General features: G+C 37.3%; 1 protein-coding gene across 3 annotated transcripts in view; it reads right to left on the bottom strand.

Annotated features, from left to right (window-relative positions):
• Positions 1 to 21,127, bottom strand: part of ATP10A (ATPase phospholipid transporting 10A (putative)) — a 116,435-nt gene that overhangs the window by 39,721 nt on the left and 55,587 nt on the right. For all 3 annotated transcript variants that reach the window (XM_062601566.1, XM_062601567.1, XM_062601568.1), the window contains exons 3-7: positions 11,452 to 11,537; positions 4,801 to 4,907; positions 4,560 to 4,691; positions 1,977 to 2,110; positions 81 to 333 (exon numbers count right to left, since the gene is read on the bottom strand). In XM_062601566.1, coding sequence (XP_062457550.1) covers positions 81 to 333; positions 1,977 to 2,110; positions 4,560 to 4,691; positions 4,801 to 4,907; positions 11,452 to 11,537 — 712 coding nt within the window. The remainder of the gene's footprint in view (positions 1 to 80; positions 334 to 1,976; positions 2,111 to 4,559; positions 4,692 to 4,800; positions 4,908 to 11,451; positions 11,538 to 21,127) is intronic.

Below are 21,127 nucleotides of genomic sequence, written 5' to 3'. Positions count from 1 at the left end.
AAGACTACAGTAACTTTTATGTAAACTTTAGATTGAACCAAAGTACAACTGTTAGACAGAAAGCAAGATCATGGGCTCACCATTTGCATCGTGGGAATACTCTATTCCAGAAACAGTGCATCGTCGGAAAACCATCTTATTTTCAGTAAGTGTCCCAGTCTTGTCTGAAAAGATAAACTGCACCTGACCTAAGTCTTCTGTGATATTTAAAGCTCGGCATTGTAGTTGAGAGTCTGTTTCTTCATCATATAAATCTTTATCTTGATGAATAAAGTATACTTGGCAGATTTTAACTATTTCAATAGATACATACAAAGAAATTGGAATCATAACCTAGAATACATAAAAAGAAAGAGAATTAGGAGAAAACAGAAACAAGGCTACACTGAATTGGTAAAATCTAATTAACTTGGTTATAGACTAGAACATGAGGAGACTATGTACTTAAAGAGTTTTAACAGGCATACTAGCCTACTAACTAAAGTTACTAGAAAGTTTGAGAAGCGTTTGCTACATTAGATCAGGAAAGCCTATGGTCAGCTGCAGAGCTGAAATCCATTATTATGTCTGGAAGAGTGATTATCTGAACATGGACAGAAGCAAATCTTTTTGTGGTTAATAACGCAAGTTTGAAACTAGCTAGAAAAGGAAAATACAGCAAAAAAACAAATCAGCACAGTCAGAATCCTGCAAATGTGAAAGGATACTCTGCATTAAAAAAAAATCAAGTTTATTCCACATAAATAATAGACTTTTCACAAATTCACTCTGCAGGAAAAGAGAAAACAAAATTAAAAGTGCAAAGTTCTCCAAAGAAACAATCTATTTGGTCTTGGCTTTTGTACTGCTGATTATTTGAATGAAGAACACATTTTATAATTACTGAAGAAAGAGATACTGTAAGAAGCTTCTCTAGAAACTATTTTCAACAGTTTCTTTAGGATTGTCAAAATCCCATGAAAGATCTCACTTATACTTCAGTTTTTCTCTGTAGATGTTTTTCAGCATAGAAATTCCTGATTGCATGCCGTTTTTAGCTTGCTCCATTAGACGTAAGGGATAAATTATGGCAGACATATAACTGGCAAATGTGGTTGTTTAAAGAAAAACTACAGCACAAGGGTGGGTGTTTAAAATAATTCTGTGGTGAACTTTATTTAACCAATACCATAAACATTACCTTAGAGTAAAAAGTTATTTAACTCATCCTTTTTCATTCTCTTCTTAAAGGAGTTACTGCCTCCATTAAAACACCTTTCTCTAGTGTCCTACTGAGCCTACTTTCACATGTCCCAGTAACATGAGTCTCTGTTACTTCTCTTAACTTACCATCACTTTCACCATTCAATATAGTTCTTTTCATGATCTGAAAATCTTTTACTCAGCTTGTTATTCAGCTAAGATATGGAGTTAAGAGCCATATACTTTCTTGGCATTCTAATGTATCTTGGGAAGAGATTAGAAAAGCTACATATTGACTCATGTTCTTAACTGGGCAGTGTACCCAAAGTAGCACCCTTAATCTTCTCAGTGTTCTTCCACAGTGGGTGGACATGAAGTATAAAGCTTATTTTCTCACAAGAGAACCTACTGCATCCTATCTCCTCCTATTTGTTTAAAATAACATATAACGTTTGGATTTTTTGAGGAAGGTTCTCAACTGGTTTTCCCTTCTAAAATTTATGCATCTCTGAGAGTTTTCTGTGTGGATCATTCTGTTTATTTTTGAGAGGTTTTCCTCTTTTTACCATTTGGTAGACTTTTTTTTCTTTAATGATGCTGATTAATTTTTCTGGTTATATATTATCACATTTCCTATAGTTATACCTAAATTTTAAAGTGAATAAATGTACTTCTTTTTAGTGCTTGGTGAGCTTTGTGCGTGACTTAGTGGGAGAAGAAATACTGCACATACTGAACATTTACTGTTGTCAGCAAACTATGAACACAAAAGACAGCATGTACAACATGGTTACCTGAAAAACTATTATCACTGTCAGAAATAAATATACTGAAGCTAGAACGGGGGACAAGTATTTGCCATCAGGCCCTGGAACATCAAAAATTGGTTTCTTCTTCTCACCATATTGCCATACCCATAGGCCATGACCTGCAGAAGAGTTGAAAGAGAGGAAAATGCCAATTAACTCAAGAAAAAAATGCTTAAGGTACGAATCTGTACTTTAAGAGGCGTTACACAGGAAATTGATTTTTGTTTTCATCTACTCTGTAGGATTTTTGAAAAAAGGCCCCAAAACCTTTTTCTTCCTTGGGAGAGATTTGTCTGTTCTTAAGGTCATGATGGAGGATTCATTTTGTTTAACTTTATCCAAATAAACCTGGCTAGTTAAAATTGATAGTTTAGGCTCTTTCTGCAGAGAAAAAAAAAAAAGGTATTTCCAGAAAGTGATTTGTTTCAATGGATAGTTGTGTTAAAATGAAAGATGACCTCCACTGACTAGGCTGAATCACTAGCCAGGTATCACTAGGCTAGTTTCAGCTGGATGAAGTCAAAAGAGACTTTAATCTTACACACGAATCGTACCCACCATGCCTGCAGAATTAATGAAATAACACCACCAGCAGAGCCATCAGCATGGAAGCCAAGGATCTTAGAACAGAAGACCTCAAGCCCTTTTTCTATTAACTGAGCTAATAACTAAAGGCATAATTGTTATTACTTTGGGAAAAGAACATTCTTCTTGAGGGGACAAGAAGCTGCCTTTCTAAGTACAGTGCTAGAATTCGCAGTCAGCATCTTCCAAGATACACAGCAGTTTCTTGAAATCTTCCAGGAGAGATCTAAGATGGTATGCCTGTTTTAAAGGTTAAAAACAAGCACTAATTCCCCTCCCCACCCGACACACACAAAAAAACCCCCAAACAATATAAGAACCATTCAAATTATCTTCTCCACATGACATCAGAAAGCAGAAAATGGACAAAAAAGCCTACTTTAAATATAATCTTTGTAAGCCACATCTGACAATATTTTTTGACAATACCCTTTAAATCTTGTTAAATAAAAACAGCATTGAACTCTTGATAATTAAAAAAACCCTCTTAAATCAAAGAAGGGAAGTTATTTCTCCCCCGTATCACCAGTATATCATTATATTAATGTCTTTCTCTATGCTTTTTATAGTTGAGAGCAAAAATTGAAGTCCCACACTTACAATGAACTATGTCAAGACTTGTTTTATAAATATTCTGAGATTTTCAACAGAATTATTGAGGTGTTATGCCTCCTTTACATTTTCCCGAGAGAAAGTAAAAAAATTGCCTGACTGTTACAGAACACAACTTTGCATTTCTTGAAGCACCAGGCACTTCTGGTTTTTAAATGTTCTAGCAAATTTGTCTCAGCTGTTCTGGATGTTACCACTCCTAGTAGTTTGCACAGTCCCCTTGCTGGTGATCGCTATGCTTGTAGTAAGAGTGATAGAATGAAAGGTGTATCTGTGTGTCACCTACACACACTCTCACAGTCCTGCATCACAGTAGTTGAAGCTGAACTGAAGCTACTGTGGCACCTTCCCTGCTGCCAGTGCTCTAGGGCAATCACCTCTGATGGAGCAGCAGAATGGACAGGCGTAGGCAGCAACTGCCTGCAATTAAGCCTACCACAGGACTTCATCAGAGCCTCCAACATCAGAGCTCCCTGACATGGAGGGTGTCATGAACTCAGCGGAAACAAGTATGTTCATTCACAGCTCTAAACCCTTGTCTTTAAGTAACACTTAACAATACCCGGAAAAAGGCATACAGAGAGATATTAAAATGACATAAGACTGTTATTAAACTGCATCATGGTTGTTAGGAAACATTCCAGTGTTTGTGCCCATATTACTCACATACCAAACATTACAGAACACACAAACATCAAGAATATGAAATTCATATGCAATATATAAACAATCATTTTGGATGCCAAATGTAAAATTCAATTCTTTCCCACAGATGAATAGAAAAACAGCCTGAAGAGTTTTAACCTGAACCTCATCATTTTCTTAAACATTTCATGAAGTCTAAAGAGTCTTCTAATTGGATTTATGCAGATTTGGACTTTTATGTATTTCTTCTATGTTAAAGCTGCAGCCTTAGGGACAGTCAGTAAATGCTGTACACTGTGCCCTCGATTTAATAAACAGTACTGGGAAATAGCAGGGTGCTAATTATGTTTACCCTCTCCACATACATTACTTTGTTGTCTGATTAATGATATGTTACACTCTACCACCTGTAGTTTTAAGAGGACTGCATATAAAGTGGCTTCTGGACTCGACATTTTTTGATGTTATAAAGGCTAGTAGAATCTAAGCATTCATATCTCTGGTACTAATAGCATATATCTGTCTGATGGTAAGAAGTAATTTAGATTGGCTTATGTATCAAGACATCTTGATTTCAAAGAAAGAAAATACAAAAAAAAAATAGATCGTATGGAAGCAGCTAAATGGATGTCATGTTTTGGCAGATACATATATTTTTGACATAGCAAAGCACATCAATCCTAGGAGAGTATGTTACTTAAGCTTCTATTTTTAAAGAACACTTACCAATGGCAGAAAACAGACACATGATTAGAAGTATGAGGACACACCAAAGGACATCAGCATTCATCTGTCTTTCAAGCTTACTGCGTTTGTAACGGGGTCCGTTATTATTTAATAAAGCTTTGGTCTCATGCCCTGCAGAAGCAATTGCATCAAATGATGTAATATGGATTTTTGTTAGTATTTTAAGTAAACTCTAAGAAGGGTAGTGTGCTTAGGCAGAAAAATGAAAAGCAACTTTTACCTGCATAGATTACGATTCCTGCTACTTCTTCTGTGTTTCTAATGGTACATCCACGTAACAAAAGATTTTCTTTGAACAATCCATCTTTTTTTCCACTTTCATGTATCCTGCAGAAGATTTAAAAACAGAACAAAGCACAGCATGTCAAAAAGTTTAAATTTTTTCAATCTTACTACTCTTTAATAGAAGCCCACGAAACATATTCAAAGTTTAAGAAGTCATGTCAGCCTGATGGTGAGGTATTTCCTTAGATGTGTCCTCTTCTCTGTTGGAAGATTCTCTGGCAACCTTCGAAAACTGAGAATACCTACACAGGAATCCCAAAAGTCTGGCAGCCTAGTTGGAGCAGTACCAGTAGCCCTGACTAGGCTATTGGATGTGCAAATGTATGGGAAGAATGGTTACTAGAAACATGCAGGTCAAATCTACAACTTTGAAATTGCATTGGACTTTTTAAGCATGCACAGATTGACTGTGCAATCACAATTAACCCTGTCCAAGAGCAGATATGCAATGCATATGATTTACATACTATACACATTTGTATTAAAGAACTCCTAGAAGGAAATACGGTGAATTTGGGAAAGGACAGCGTTTCAGAAGCAGTGACACTAGGTATGATGTGTCAGGGATACTACATGTTGGTTCAATGAAAGGGAAAGCAAGAAAAATTCCATTGGTTCATCAGTGAGAATAAGACAGATTCCTTTCCGAGAGCCTCACTGAGTGGTTAAGAAAGAAGAAATGGCATGCACCCTTATGATTATTGTCAACTAACACTGAAACACATGAGAAAAATGGAACTAAGTAACATTTTTCCACTACAACTCCTAATTCTCTACTGTATATGGACTGACTCAAATTTCAGTAGACAAAGAAGAATAGAAAGTAGCCTTATGAGCATTAACTGTCACAAGGGAAATGCTAAATAATAACAACAACATTTAAAAAAATAGCATTAGAATGTTCTATTAGATAAAAAAAATAAAATAATCATTCTAGACCTTCTCTGAATGAATAAAATTTCATTTAATAGACTGCAATATCCTAACGCCTCAGAGCAGATTAAAGCAAAGTCTGAAATATTTAAATGTTTGGCCTTAACTTACAGAGCATCAAAACTATCCCTTCTAAAAACCTAATGCAATAAAAAAAACTAATAAAAGTTGGGAGTTTTATGAGAAATCCTGGAAAAATGTAATGTGCAAAATTAACAGACTGATTTAACTGCTCTTGTTGTCATGTCAAACTTTATGGCTACCTGGATTTAGAGCATTTTGAGTAGCCTGTGTCCCACAAAATCTGTAAACTGGCTTAAAATTGTAACTTTTACAAAAATGTTGAGTTCTTTTTATTTACTTCCTGTTTTCCGAGCCTTCATACCTGGGTTGTATATTTACACTTTTCTCTGACCGTTAGAACTTTTTTTAATGAAAATCTAAATTCTATCTTTAGCACACACTTCTAGGATCTCAGGCTTGAAGAACTGTACCAAGCATCCTGAGATATGCAAGAAAAAATAGTGATAGTTGGAAATCCTACATATTTTCCTCCCTATATCAGCAGGGATTATCAAGGAGCAGGAAGTCTGTATCAGCAGGACCAGCTGCAGACTAAGGAACTGGTTATGTTAAGTAGCCTGTGGTCGATGCTTTACATATGTGCACACTTTTTAATGTATCTGTATACATACACATACATATGTATATATATACACACAGTCCTCTTTATTTCAGGATAATGTAATATACCCACTCCATGCTTCTAAGAGCTCACAGTATACATTCAAAGCACGGGTTTTTAACAAGTATGCTCAGCTTTTTTCAGAAGGAATGGAGAAGCAGCGGTGGATTTGAGAACTGAGCTGGCTGCAGCAGTGATAACTTCTGACTAGAGACCAAAAATGAACAGAGGAGGAAACAGCTAACATCAAGTTTGCACGATTGATGCAAAAGTGAAGCTTTTTTTTCATTAGGAGAGAATTTCCCCTGCTCAACCTATCCTCTCTGCAGTCCTGCAGATATGAGGTTGCAAGTTCTGCTTCTGTCCTCTTCAGTAAACCTCTTTAATTCAATGCCTCACCTTTTGTCAATGGAGCTTCAAAAACTGAAGACTGCCCAGCAGCCCTCTTGTAGCATGACAGTACCTGTAAATACTGATTGCCAGTTTGAGAATTACCTGAATTTGGCTGGGCTTATACTTCGGGAAATCATTCCTTAATGAATACATAGTGCAGAAATTATAGTTACCAGTATTCTGCCATTCCTCTGCTATTTAATACTGAATTCTTCATTAGCCTTTCTCATAAATCATTAGGACACTAGCTTGAATTTCCAATAATGTCTCCAAATCATAGTTACAGCTCCTGCTAATACAGAGACTTTTTAAAGATAAACCTACTTAAGAAGTAATTGATCTGGCTGATGATTTTATAACCTTCATCCATTCATTACACATAACAGTAACTGTGGACTGTGATAGGTATATTGTACATGATAACTTTTATATACAATTAATTGTATATGTGTTCTATACAATTACATATTTGCTCTTATTATCCTGCCTTATACAACATCTGAACTTACTCCATAGCAACAGTGCAACATCTGAAGCTGACCTGTTGGTGCCAAGACGCCAATCTACTGCCTTTAGTCACAGATTGGGCTTTCTCACCAAAGCTCATCTTATCGTTACACACATCTGGTACTGCTTTTTACCTTTTCACTGCCAAATGAAGTTGCCTAAATCACCTACTGCTCACCAGACCTTTAAAAAACAGGATGGATAAAATCAAAATTTGTGAGACATAAGCTGGATGAACTGAAACTCATTGTTTCCTTCTTGTCTGTACCTCATTTTCAGTGACTCACTAACCAAACATACATATAACCCAATCAGGCACAGATGATAAAAGGAAAACAAAATTACAGACCTGAAGGTCTGAATTAAAAAATAATGAAAACTAGAGCTAGATAAACCACTCTGGTAACAAACCTGCCAAGGCTACAACCTTATGTTGAGTTGGCTTAGATCCCATTTCTAGTCCTGCAGAGCTATAAACCTTAAGCCTGTTACAGAGGTTGAACAGTCTGTTTTTTCCCTTTCTGAATTCAGGTCAGTATAATTTTGGAGGCAAAGAAGGAAACTTTTCTCTGTCAGTATTTAAAAGAGTTGCTTGCTGAAGCTGCTCAGAAGTTTGGAATGTGAAGGCTGGTCCCCATGGAAATGTGCTGGTAAGCACAGGTGCACTACTCTTTATCTCTGCAACTTCTCACATGGATGTCACCAACATGCTGTATATAAACATCTAAAATACACAAACACCACATATTATGAGAAATGGGCTCACCAGATGCAGTTAGCTACCACTTTACTACAGCAGTGAGGAAGTGTTTGTATAGAAATAAGCCTCACAGTTTAATACAGTAACTCAAAGATTAGTCTTATGATAGCTCATTTCAGCCTTCTATGGCATTTTTGCCTGTTTGTTTACTGGTTTGTTCACTGGCGTTCAATAACATGGTGACATATCAAAATTATATTCAAATATTTTTTCAAGTATTTTCTCTCACTCTCTGGTTCCTTGAGCAGTTTTGAGTCCTTACAAAGCAAATAGTGGAGCAGTCATTACTTCCTGCTCCTTGATAATCCCAAAGACTCAATAATCTTAAACCTCATTAGTCCCAGCGCAGATCATCAGTCTGAACCTTCCGGACTCTGAAGAGGTTGTGTCATTGCAGCAGGTCAAAGGGATATCAAGAAACAGATTTGTACTTTTCTAAATAAAAGAATAAGTCTGATTCATATAGCGCTTTTTTATTAATACTGTTCTGTAAATTTATGACAAGCTTTGAAGTAGAAATGCACACATGAATTCATATATTATTATCACTCCTTGTATACTCCTTTCGGCATTTTCCAGGCAAGTCTTCTGACATCACATGATTAGATGAAGATTTCTGTTCTTGTCTAAAGTTAATAATAAAAGATCTGTTTTTCAGAGAAAAGCTGGAAAGCCTGAATACAAACTACCCCTTCTCCTTTTCCCTTGCACATACACTCACAAAAAGAGTGAGAAGAGACTTTAAAGCCCAAATTTGTTATTTCTGGAATCCGGCATAGGATTTTTGAATGTTTGCCATGCATACTGTACATAACCTGGCTAGATCCAAACAGGCAGGGGGCATGCTAGATTTTATTCTGTTCGTTTCACATAGAGGACTTCTACGGGAAGTAAAAATGAGGAAACATGCTCGGCATATATGAGGTGCAGAAATTACAAAACAGTATTAAAGTAAGTGCTTGCATAGAACAGCCAGTCTGTCTGCCCATCTGCACACAAAGAGTATGCTACACATCTACAGACATAGGGAAGTGTATGACCAGGCCTGTCGCAGAACATTTTGTAGTATTTTTGCTGTTTTATATTATCATGTCTCCTGTCATCCTGGCCTGCCTGTGTTACATTGGTTATCTATAGTGATCACATTTCAGATTAGTTGTGGGGAACGAAATTTTCCCTCCACCAAACACCGGTTTACAACTCACACACACGTATTTCTGACTCCCTAAAAAACTGTCAGCATAGCCACTGGAACCAGAGGTGCTTTTCATATTTCAAACAGAAAAAAATAGTCATCTTCTAAAATGGAAACCTACGAAGGGGTCAAAGCAAATTTTGATGGTAATGTGTCAGCACAGCTTTTTAATATGGATCTCTTGAAAGTCTACTGTTTCACAGCATCCCTATTTAAAAATTTCAATAACATTTCTTTTTACTTGAGCTACTACTTGATCAGCTGAGAGCTATCTGAACCTGTCTTTCAAGCACTGACTATCAGAAAGATTTTGATATGATTAAGATCTGATTTTGACACGGCAATGACATGTTTCAATTCAGATGTACTAATTACAATCCATCTTGCTAACATATGATTTGAAATAGACCCATGATTTCATGATACCAATGAAGAAAATCTAAAAAGAATAAAAGAAGGAAAAAGACCCTCTTTCTCTTGACAAACTGGGAGGTTGAATCTAGGATCTTTCAAAACAAAGTTTATTTTTGAGAGTCAGTGCCTGCTTTTCACTTCAAATACCACATGCTCCTTTAGTCGTAAATCTCTGGCAGCACAGCTGATGAGACCTGATGCTTTCTGCCATATTCACAACTGATGTCTGACCTCTTGCTATGTCAAAAAACATCCACTTCATTTGTAAAACATGAAAAGATAAAACATTGAGAAGATAAATTAGAATTTATCTTGAACAAAGGGCTTCCATGTTATCTGCTACATAATTTGAGTAACTTAAATGTTACATGCATTTTCCACATGGAGTACATAAGTAAATACATAATGAAAGACAAATTTGTGCATACATCCTGCTGTATTCTACTTTTGTTCAATACTTTGGGGACTAAGATCAACACATATGAAGTGTGCTAGAAAAGCTGCCAAACTTTCTTTTTTTTGTATCTGGAAATGTCATTTCTGCAGCAGAGAAAGCTCTCTATCATTTTAGACAGTTACACGCCCTCATGCAGTAATGTCTAATACTGAACTTTTATCTTTAAATGAACTATAGGGCTTGGTGGCTGTTAAATAAAGCAACACATCTTCCCACAGCACAACTTGATGTCGCCTCAAAAGAGCTTTCCTGATTTACACCAGTTGACAGTACATCCTACACAATCTCTGACATCTGAGAGTAGTAACTGAGCTGATAAATAGCATAACCATAAAAAGCTCCTCAAGCCTCAGCAATTTCAGCTCGTGCCATTTATGCAGTTCAATACTGCTTACCATTCCTAATCCATAAGGATAATAAATCATTGTATTCTAAACAGAATTAGTGTGTACTTAACTCTTTTCATCAAAATTTAGAAAAGAATTAAGTATCCTGGTCTCTCAGCCTGCATGTGGTCACAGACTGTAAAAAAGAAAAGTCATGCAAGAATGCATGCCCACATAGCACAGTCCTTGGCTGTGTGTTAGAAGCAAAGTGCTCTGTACACTGAGCACAACTAATGGGCCAGAGACAAGCAGCCTATTAAGGGAGTTCTGTTTGGTTAGAATTAAGTCAAGTGGCTGTATGTGATTCTGCATGGTGATGAACAAGCACACTCATAGTGTGAATTAGTTGCTTAATTTTGTCTGAATGAGAGAAAGGGAAAAGCAGCATAGCTGAAATATCAGTTTCACCTTCTGATTTTCCTCAATGACACTTACTTTAAAAGAAACACCAAACAGACACATCTTCATAAAAATAACGTATAGCAGACTGTGTTTGTTTGTTGGCTCTTTTGGCCTGGTTTTCTATTTCCTCCCATTTCCAGATGGTCTGTTTTGATCTGTGGAGGGAGGGAAAGGGAAAAGAGTGTCTGTAACTTCACTGCTTCATGCATTTGTTTTCTAGAGTGTAAACTGATCAAGGCTGGCAACTAAATCCATCCGAAGGAATGGAAATGTGAGGCTCATGTGTCTCTGAAGAGAAGATCCTCTAAAAGAGCTTTGAATATCCTTCTCTAGACATTCAGAAGTGATGATGATGTGAGGGGCAGAACATAGTCCAAACCAAAGCAGCTTGTATTTTATCCCGTATTAGAGAAAGAAGGAGTATATACTAAAGCATATTATATGAAATACTCACATGTAACCTCGAAACCTACTCAAGTCATTGTTTGGCTTCTCACATTCAATGACACTGGTGAACTTCAAGGGGTCAAATTCTGAGTCCTGGAATAATAAAAGTATCAATCACTTAGTGCAAAGACTTGCAACTTATAGCCAGAACTGCCTTCTTCGCTAGCTTTTATAATATATCAAAGTTAAGGCTTTTCAAAAGCATATAAATGACACTGAAAAATCAAAGGAACACAGGTAATAAAATTCCTCAGGTGACTTGGAAAATCTCCCTTACAAAAAAGATTTTTTGTTCTGCAAGTTTATCTAGAGGGGAAAAAAATCAGATTTTTCTGGGAAGGCTCAAAATATTCAGAAGTTTCACTACACATAATGTCCAAATGGAGCTATTGCAAATCTAGGACAACATCAGCCAATAAATTGCCAGTTATAAAAAGGCTAGTGTGAGTTTTTGATATAGTAAGACTTCTTACTTGCTTTATGTCAACACAGATAAATTAATCTACTACAGAAAATTATTCACATACAGAAAAATATCTTTTTCCTAATTAACACTTAAAAATCTTGATTCTCTAGCTAATTAGTCTGAAGGTGGCATTTTTGCTGACTGTGCATACAAGATGTTTACCCACAGTTACAAACTTCTTGGCCTGAGGAAAAATGTCCTATCACAGCACAATTGTTTAATTTTGTTAAATATAAATCAAGGGTCTTCCGTCTTCCAAACAAAGATGGATAGGCCAGACTAAATGAACTACATAGTGAAACCAGTAGAGGTCTGCAGTTCTGGTGCTGCTGAGACAGCTGTTTGTCTCCATCAATGAGGAATGCCTTTTAAAAACTGCTTCACAGATCTTCTGAATGAAAAAACTAATTGTGGATCATCACATTATTAAGTTTTCAACAGTTGTAACACAGAAAATGTTATGTTTTTATAATGGTTCTACTGAGCAGCTGCTGTAGGTCCCTGAGCACAGTCTTTTAGATCACATTATGGGAACAGCCAAGGATCAGTAATCAAAGAACAGAGAAACAGTCTCATTGCCAGCTTTTCTGAAAAACACAGATATATCAAAAAAAAATTTAATATTGACTCCACTCAGAAGGAGAGGAAGAAAATAGATTGTAAATAAAAGGTAAAAGAACTAGAGGATATGCCAGCATCACTGTCAACCCCCTTCTTTATTTTTCTACCAACCATGTTTGGGAGAAAGACAGACTTACAGTATATAGGAGGTAATTCAAACCACCCACACCTGACACCTTGGGAAATCTTTACAATATTTTCAAGAAGCAGGAGATGATAAGAAATCCATGAAGATGGGCTGTCATCTAGAGACAGCTACAGCCCACTGGAGGAAATAATCACTTTTAGATGCTGAATTCAGCTTGTAAACAGGAAAAAAAATATTAAAAACAACAGGCAGCTCTGAGGAAGAAGAATACTATGCTGAGATTCAGACTTCCTAAATTATGTCAAAATAGGCAGTCAGATACCTAAGCCTTAGCAAGAAATCCAGATGGCCTTCTCAGCACTACATACTGTTGCTATTTAAGCTCATTAGATGTTTTTCCTGGTCAGTCTTAGTTTTGTCTCAATGACTGAAGTTTGGTGCTGGGAACACTCAAGGAGCACCTCGTTCTAGGGCGGCTCACAGAACGCCACTAGGGATGAGGCAGACATCGCAAAGCTGCACATTCACCCTCTCCGACCCTTATTCCTCAGTCGCAACCGCAGAGCGGCACAGACATTCGCAGTCACAAGGAAGGACTCGCTCACTAGTCAGAACAGCCATCAGGAAGCTTTCAGGCCTTGGCATCTGAAATCTGTTACCACAGCACTTAAACTGTGCACTATGCCTGTGTCCTTGCTTCCAGCGTTCAAAGGTTCATGTTGCAGAGACACTATGCTAGCAGCCAGCACTACCAGGCAGCTGGCTTTGCTTGAGCTTTTTGTAGAAAGTAAATGTTTTCCAAGCGATGCCAAAGCTTATGGGGCTGTAAAGTCTGTGTTGTCTACATAACAAACACCTGCTCGGCTGCCCCAGAGTACAATCTTCTTTTCCTTCCTTACTTCAGTATGTTTCTTCACAGAAGAAATAGTCCAGGAAAAATAACACACAAACTTCACTCATGGTTTTTCAATAATATACCGTCTGTCTGCCTAATGCTGTATTAAAGAAGATTCCCCACTGTAGTTTAAATTGCATTCATCAATTGGCAGGAAAAGACTGGACCAGAAAGACAAGTATTTTTGTCCTTTATGATCATATGCAGCAGTATTACAAGCTCTAGTTTGTTTCACACAAATTTTCATTGTTTTTTTTTTTTTTTTTTTTTTTTTTAATGAGAAATCTTAGTACCTTTGATGAATGCCTCAGAAGGAATCCTAGAGACACCTAAAAGCAAAGGCCAACCTAACCAAATGAAGGTTTTCTATGGCCTTGCTGAACTCAGCAAGGAGAGTCTGGTTTCAGAGCTGTATAGACACATTAACTTCTCCAGCAATTGGAAGTTTATAGACTGAATTTCCTTTCTCCTCGGAATACCTGACAACAAGGCCAGTAACTTCACAAATAAAATAACCCACACCTTTAAAATGTAGAGCTAAAGATCTTGTCAAGATCAGACAAGACTAAACCTATCCTACTTCCACACTACTACAATGTAGCTTTTCTGTTCTATTTGTTGGGTTCTTCTCTTCTATGACTCAGTTTTGGAACTAAAAGTCCCTTATCATGAAATCTAACTGTCTGTGTATTTGTGTTCTGTTACAATTAACTTGAAATATATGATTACGGTCTTTAATCAGATAATACCTGGGAGGGGAGAAATTCAATCAGAATAGTAGTTTACGTAAGGGAACAAAGCTACTAAATTCTGATTTATTGCAAAAGCTCTTTGTTTTATTAGTAAATCAAATAGCTCCATCTCTTCCTTCTGAAATGGAAGTGTAGATATACACCATATTCCATTACAGCTGATGACACCATTTTGATGTAAAAATATCTTTTGGTTAATGGGAAAATATGTAAATGCTGCCCATGTGTAACTGCTTTCAGTGGTTATAAAGAAGCACAAAATCAACATAAGCTTTCTCAATGATCAAAATTTTGTTCCTTTTTATGCTGCTACACACACTTCAGCAGCAAGTGGAACAAACCATGGTAACTCTCTCATGTATTAATAGCTAAGGGAAGCTGTAGCTAGAAGGAAAGTAAAGTGTTGGTTTTATAGTCCACAAAGTATCATTTGTGTTGTTTTCTGGGTACAAGTCCATGAAAAAAAAATACTCTGCCACTAATTTGATTTTTCTCCTTCAGGAAATTTCTGTCACTGTTAAGACACACAAAATCCCAACAACAAAATACGGTCAAACACAGTACTTCCCCAGAGCTTTGTGCAGCAACTGCCTGATGTGCCTAATTTTTGGTGTCTTTCTTTTAATGTATAGAACTGCTAGGTACTAGAGCTGTCCCAGTCTTGAGAGGGATGAAATGCTCCATGCCTAGCCTCACTTGATCTGCATTGAGGCTTTCCAAAGCTCTATCTCCCTGAAAACTTGACTTATTTGGTGTTCTCAAGGTCTCCCAGTGTACATCAGCCAGATCAGGTCATTCATAAAAAGCAGTTGCAGGCATTTTTTCTTTTCTGAAGGTATGTGATGGTGTCTCATCTATCATATGATACCTTTGTATATCTCCCAAACTTGTGCCTTGTGCACTGTTGATCTGAATGTCAATTGACTTCCTAGTTGATAAAATCCTAGGAGAGATTTGCTGATTGCAAATAAGCTATCTCAAATATTTCACAAAACTGTAGCAGGGCTAATGCCAGAGCTAAATTATGCTTATGTCAGTCAAATCTTTTTCTTAACCTGTTTTCCCTTTGCTGCAATTTAAATTTTGTCAGCACTAATTCTGAGGATGAGTATCTGCAAAACATGATCAAGGCAAAATACCTTGCTTATACTTAAGGTGGAGTTCTTACTGCTAAGTAGGACTTAATTAGGAGCACAAACTCATCAATGTTAAGAAACAGCAAAATACTCTTTGAAAGGATATGTGAAGGCCACTTGGGGAAAAAAGAGCTCTAGAAGAAGGGCCAGAAAGCAGTGAGTGCTGATTTTGAAAAAGCTGTCATGAACACCATGTATGCCAAAGTCTAAGCAAAGTCAAGCATATCCAATTTCTTTAACAGAAAGTAAGAAACAGCAACCAGAACTTAAAAGTTTATGCTCCTGCATTAATAGTCTAAGGCTGCACAATCATATTTCCACTTGTGCTCTCCCTGTTCATTCCAATGAACCTCAAATTCTCTTTGAGACTATGAAAGAGCTACAATATGAAAGATGGTGCGTATTCAGGTGTCATGAAATGTGAATTTGGCTTCTGTGAAGCTGAAAAAGGAAATGAACACATTTCCATTTCTTTTGAGGTTAACAGTACTAGTGTAAACCTCTCTGTCTATGTGGTTCACACTATCTTAGTACTTGCAGGCTCTAGCAAAATGATTACTGTCACTGCAACTGCTGCAGCTCTTTTCCAAATGTTAGGTATTGTCCCCGTTTTTTTTTTTTTTTTTTTTTTTTTGACACAGCAAGCACAGATGCAAGCATCGTTCATAGGCGCTCCAATTTAATGCTCTGTTGGTCTTTCAGCCTGATGTTCTTCCTCCAGTGCGGTTTCAATTTTATATCACAATCATGGTATCAGAGCATTATAATAGTACAACAGGGGTTCCAAGCTGTACTATGCGTATACTAACTACAGTATGCAAGTTACTTCAAACACTAAACCCCCAAATTATGTCTGGTTGCCTATCCTCTGGAGGAATGGCTGGCTGGTTGGAAAATGCTGCCAGAACAACCAAATGAACACAGGCCTGCACATAGCGGATGAAAAGATAAATTTGGCAGCATGTCTTGTCCAGTGATGTGTGGCCAGTCAAAACACCAGGAACCTGTTGCTGCTCCTATCATGGTACAACACAGTTCTCTTAAGTCAGAATATGGTCTTGAAAAATGTGAAAAAAGATTTCAATCACTTCTTCCCATAAGGTTTGAGCATTTCAGAAGTAGAAATACATCATTTGGTCAACCATGAATGCACAAAAACATTCATGTATATCCCCACACTCTGGATGTTTATGTTCTGTATTTTGGAAGCTTTCAGTCACTGATTATTATTAAACTACTTTAGTGTAAGAATTCTTTTTTAGTAATACCACTTTAAGAACAGATCTTTCAGGTTTCTGCAGTATGAAATAATGCACTTACTGAAGAAAAAGAGGACAACTCTTGCTTAACTCTTATGCTGTATCATGGCATACCAAAAACAAAAAAAAAGGGAAAAAAGAGAGAAAAAGTAGGAAAAAAAAAAAGAGAGAAGCAGGGACTTGATTCAATAGTTAGAGCCTCACTTTCCTCAAATACCAGGCTTTCATTTTGATTTCACCAAAGTAACATAAGCTAGTTCACTGCCTTCTTCTGAAAAAGTGCTGACCTTTAGGAAATCATAAGTATTTTCTGAAAGGCTGAAACTTGTCAAAACGACAGATAGTACTTCTTCTAGTAGCAATTTAATGTACTCAAGGATTCCATAGAACATATTTTATTTTTTCAGGAGTTTTCTTACTAGGAAAGAAGTTTGATAAGTTACCTATAAATCTTACTTGTTTCAGTTTCTTAAATTTTTAGGAACTATATTCCTATTCTATACACAGCAATGGGAAGACTTACTTTCCTTATATAAGCAGACTTTTGCAGATTGTAGAAATCTGCAAATATTGATTCTCTCAAAGCTGAACATCAAATGAAAGTTAGTTAAAATTGCAGATGTAAAGGATTTTGTGACTAGGCTTTAATGCTCTACTAAAACCAATTAAACCTGATAAAGAGTTCCATTTAAAACAATAACTTGAGGTCCTGAATAATTGGGCTGTGTCTCTTGAGGGAAGCAGAAATGTATACAGGAGAAGAAAACATAATGGTATGCTAAAGGAAAAGTGTTTTCTTTAAGATTTCCCTTAAAATAAGTCACCGCCCCGTATCTCTCAGGTGACTGTTGATGAGTGGGAAACAAGAGGTAGAGAGATGAAGTAAGTGTAGAGACCTGTCACAAAAAAGAAAAAAAAAAAGGAGACTTTGGAGCCTCAGCTGTAACATCATTCTGAATCTCGACAGTGAAATGCCAACCGTTCTGGCTCTGCTGGCAACCATACCGAACTGTCATAGCTCAAGAAGCAAAACATGCTGCTCTGCCAAATGATTTAGTTTGACAGTTACACCATGTTCAAACAACATATTCCTCTTCATTGAACGCGTGTTATATGGGTGTTTTAATGGCCTGCTAGTGTTATTAATAATACATAGCATTAAAATGCTTTCCTTTATTCACCTGCCCTACTTTACCGTTGCAGAAACTTGAGTTTGATGTTTGGTCCTTTCTTTCACTAGGATGGCATAAGTACACCAAGATGCCCTTGCATCAGAGGGACAGTTACCCACTCATCATAGTCTCTTTACGGGATATGGTGGGGATCTTACACAGGCTTCTCCTTGAAGTAAAACTGCTGGATGAGGAGTCTAGTATTTGTTTTGACTTGTATGTCTGGAGGGAGACAGGGAGAAATGAAGTCAAGGGGGCAACTCAAAGGAAATACTTAATAGACAAAAATCTGCTTCAGCCAGAAAAACAGCTTTCCAGTTTAAAAGCTTTTAACTGCAGTAAGAATTTATTCCCTTAAAACATTGGTCCACCTATGATCGCTTTATACAGCAGCACACTACATTTACCAAATAAAATTAATCTGACCTTTTATTAATGTGCAACTGGAATTACATATTGATTTTACGTATCCAAAGCATGAAGACTGTTTATATACTAAAACAGTGAAATGTTTTAATGTCTAAACTGCATTAGTCTTCCTGGCAGAATTTATCTATGCCACTAATTCACAAGAAGAAGAAGAAACAGTTTGATCTATGCTATTTAGGAACTAAGAAGATCTAGCCATACATCAGAATTTAATAGTTTTGTTTTCCACACTGACAACTACTACTATAATTGGATTTTTTCAAAGTGTTTGTATAAAGGGAACAGAAATGTTCAGTATTTAGAAACACTGGAACAGCTGAGCAAGCCAAATACATGTTAGAGGGCTGATCTTCCTCTCGCTGACGTAAGTAAAAATAGAAAATATTATGAGGGAATAGCACAATATTCCGCCTGTAGGGAAAAAAATGTGTTGTTTGTAAGGCCTATGAAAACCTCAAAAGTTCTATGACAGCCAGCTGAAGAAACTGCTTTTAGTCAGTCACAGGGTAACACAGTCCCAAAATAAAATGCTAACAATGCTGAAAATACACATATACAACACTGTATACTCTAACACCCCATAGAATGATGGCAATTCTTAGCAATGCATTGAAAATGATAGTGATGTGAAAGAACCAGTTGACTGAGTATTGCAGTGCAGGCAAGTGGTCAGGAAATAGAATATGTTAAAGCTGAAATATGGATCCAGATCTGAACATTTAACAAAGTAGGAGCTACCTGTACCAAAGGCCAGCTGCTGAAATAAGTGAATGGGTTCCTAGTCCATAGGAACCAACCTCAACATGAGCTCAGCTCTTAAGCCACAGACCAAGCCTGTTAAAGGCTCACAAAGCTCCGCATATAGCATGCCCTGTTCCTCCAGTGGCTTTCCCTGGCTTCGTTTGCATAGTCTGCAGTGAGATGCAACCCTCCCCACTCGACAGTACTCTCTTCTTTTAGGAGATGTTTCCAACAGTATTTCTGCTGCGTTTCAAAACTGACGGGAAAAAAATTTAATTTGCTTAGTGCCTGTACAGTCATTTTAATTTGGTAGCACAACAGCTCACATTAGCTTCCAAATATACCTTGGCCTTCTCACGCTCTCACGCTGGGCAGCTGGCGAGTCAGACTACTTGTGGGACGAAGTTTTGCCAGAAAAAGAACAGGAAAACCTAAGACCCTTCAAGAAGAAGAGGAAAATGCCAAGTACCTCTCTTACATTGTTTCATAAATGAAAAACAGAACTCCAGAGTCATGGCAGCAGAGTGTGTGGCTCGTGATGGAGGCTTTTCTTATGAATGGTAAAACCTGCCACTAAAGGCTACAGCGCCAGGATGCAGTTACGTGCACCAAAGCCTGACGTGCCCATCTCACTTATCCTGAAGACATGAAATCTGGATAACACAGTCTTTACATTTCAAGGCATTATGTGCAAGAAATGTTCCTAAGATTTGAGTGAAATTTGATTTGTAATATGAAATCTGTAACACTCAGCAACCTCCCAGATTACTTAGAGATGCCAGTCCTCACCATTTGAAGAAAAGTGTAGGGCAAAGAAGCAGTCCTAATGAAAATAAATCTTTCATTTCAAGTATTACAGAGCAGCATTCATATCAGTACTGTTACAGTTTTGTCAGTCTTTCCATTAGCGTCTTTAATGTGTGAAGGTTATATAACTATGAAAAACTCTCCAAGTTGGACACTAGCATGCAGTCTTTGCTTAGAATCGTATCTTAATAACAATATTCATCATCGCACGCCTGCTCTACTAACGCTCCTAATTCAAACACAGCATTAAGAATGCATCTTCCCCACTTAATCCCAGCTGTTTCTGAACTTCCCTTCTAGCCCTACTGGGAGGGTAGTGGGAAGAATATGAAGATTAACAATCAATCTGAGAACAGTAAGGCTGTGACTGGCATGCAGAGTACAAGAGGGAAGTCTAGAGAGCTGCCAAAACGCTTTTAGGTAACGGTTTTGCTGTCCTGTCTGTCCATTCTCATCTACTACCTGTTTTATTGAACAAATACCTTTTCAAACAATACACTGAAGACTTCAGAGATAAAGGGAAGCACACCTTCTCAAAAGCTGGAGGAGTTCAGTGCGTTGTTTTTCTTTGCAGACACCAGCAGTTTGCAGAAGACTTATGAAAAGAAAATCATGAGCACACTGCCAATTGCAAAACTGGACAATAGAGCTGGGAAATGAGCTCCGAGGATAAACATGTATCACTGGGTTAGCTATTAAGGTTCACTTCCCTCTTGAGCCCTGCAAGCAGCTTCACACCTCAGGCACGCAGAAGGATTATGGAGATCCTGCCTAGGTCTTTTCTTCAATAACTCCCTGTAGTAACCAGCAAGATAAAGCCACCTTTATCCCTTCCTGCTATACTTCAACACCCTGTAAGTCAGATGCCTGTGATCTTAACCATACTGGCCACATGGCTATGCAGGCATATGAGCATACATTAGCCATAATAGATTGTTTTTCAACCTGCTCTTTAACCAAGTCAGGCCAAAAATTTAATAGGCAAACATGCCTGGAAAAAATACAGAGAGGGCAGTAATGCTCCTAGCAACTTATACATGCTTTCTAATCATGTTCTATGTTAAACATCAAAATCTCTTCCCTTTGGAAGGGATTAGTGTGTCAATAAGAAAGCTGAATTAGTAAATCAGCACTGCTGCCTATAAATTTGTACGCACAATTGACATTTTTAATTCAAAACCAAATGGAAGTATAAGCACTATACTTCTATGCTGAGGGCAGTATCTTCTCAAGTCACGTACCTACAGTAAAACCATAGCTTTCTCTCTCTCATATATGTGCATGCATATATAAACTGTCTAACCAACACAGTCATAG

Source organism: Rhea pennata, chromosome 1 (genome assembly GCF_028389875.1).
Source record: "Rhea pennata isolate bPtePen1 chromosome 1, bPtePen1.pri, whole genome shotgun sequence".
Taxonomy (NCBI): Eukaryota; Metazoa; Chordata; class Aves; order Rheiformes; family Rheidae; genus Rhea; species Rhea pennata.
The sequence above is the reverse complement of the archived record's forward strand: the minus strand, read 5'-3'. Positions and strand labels throughout refer to the sequence as shown.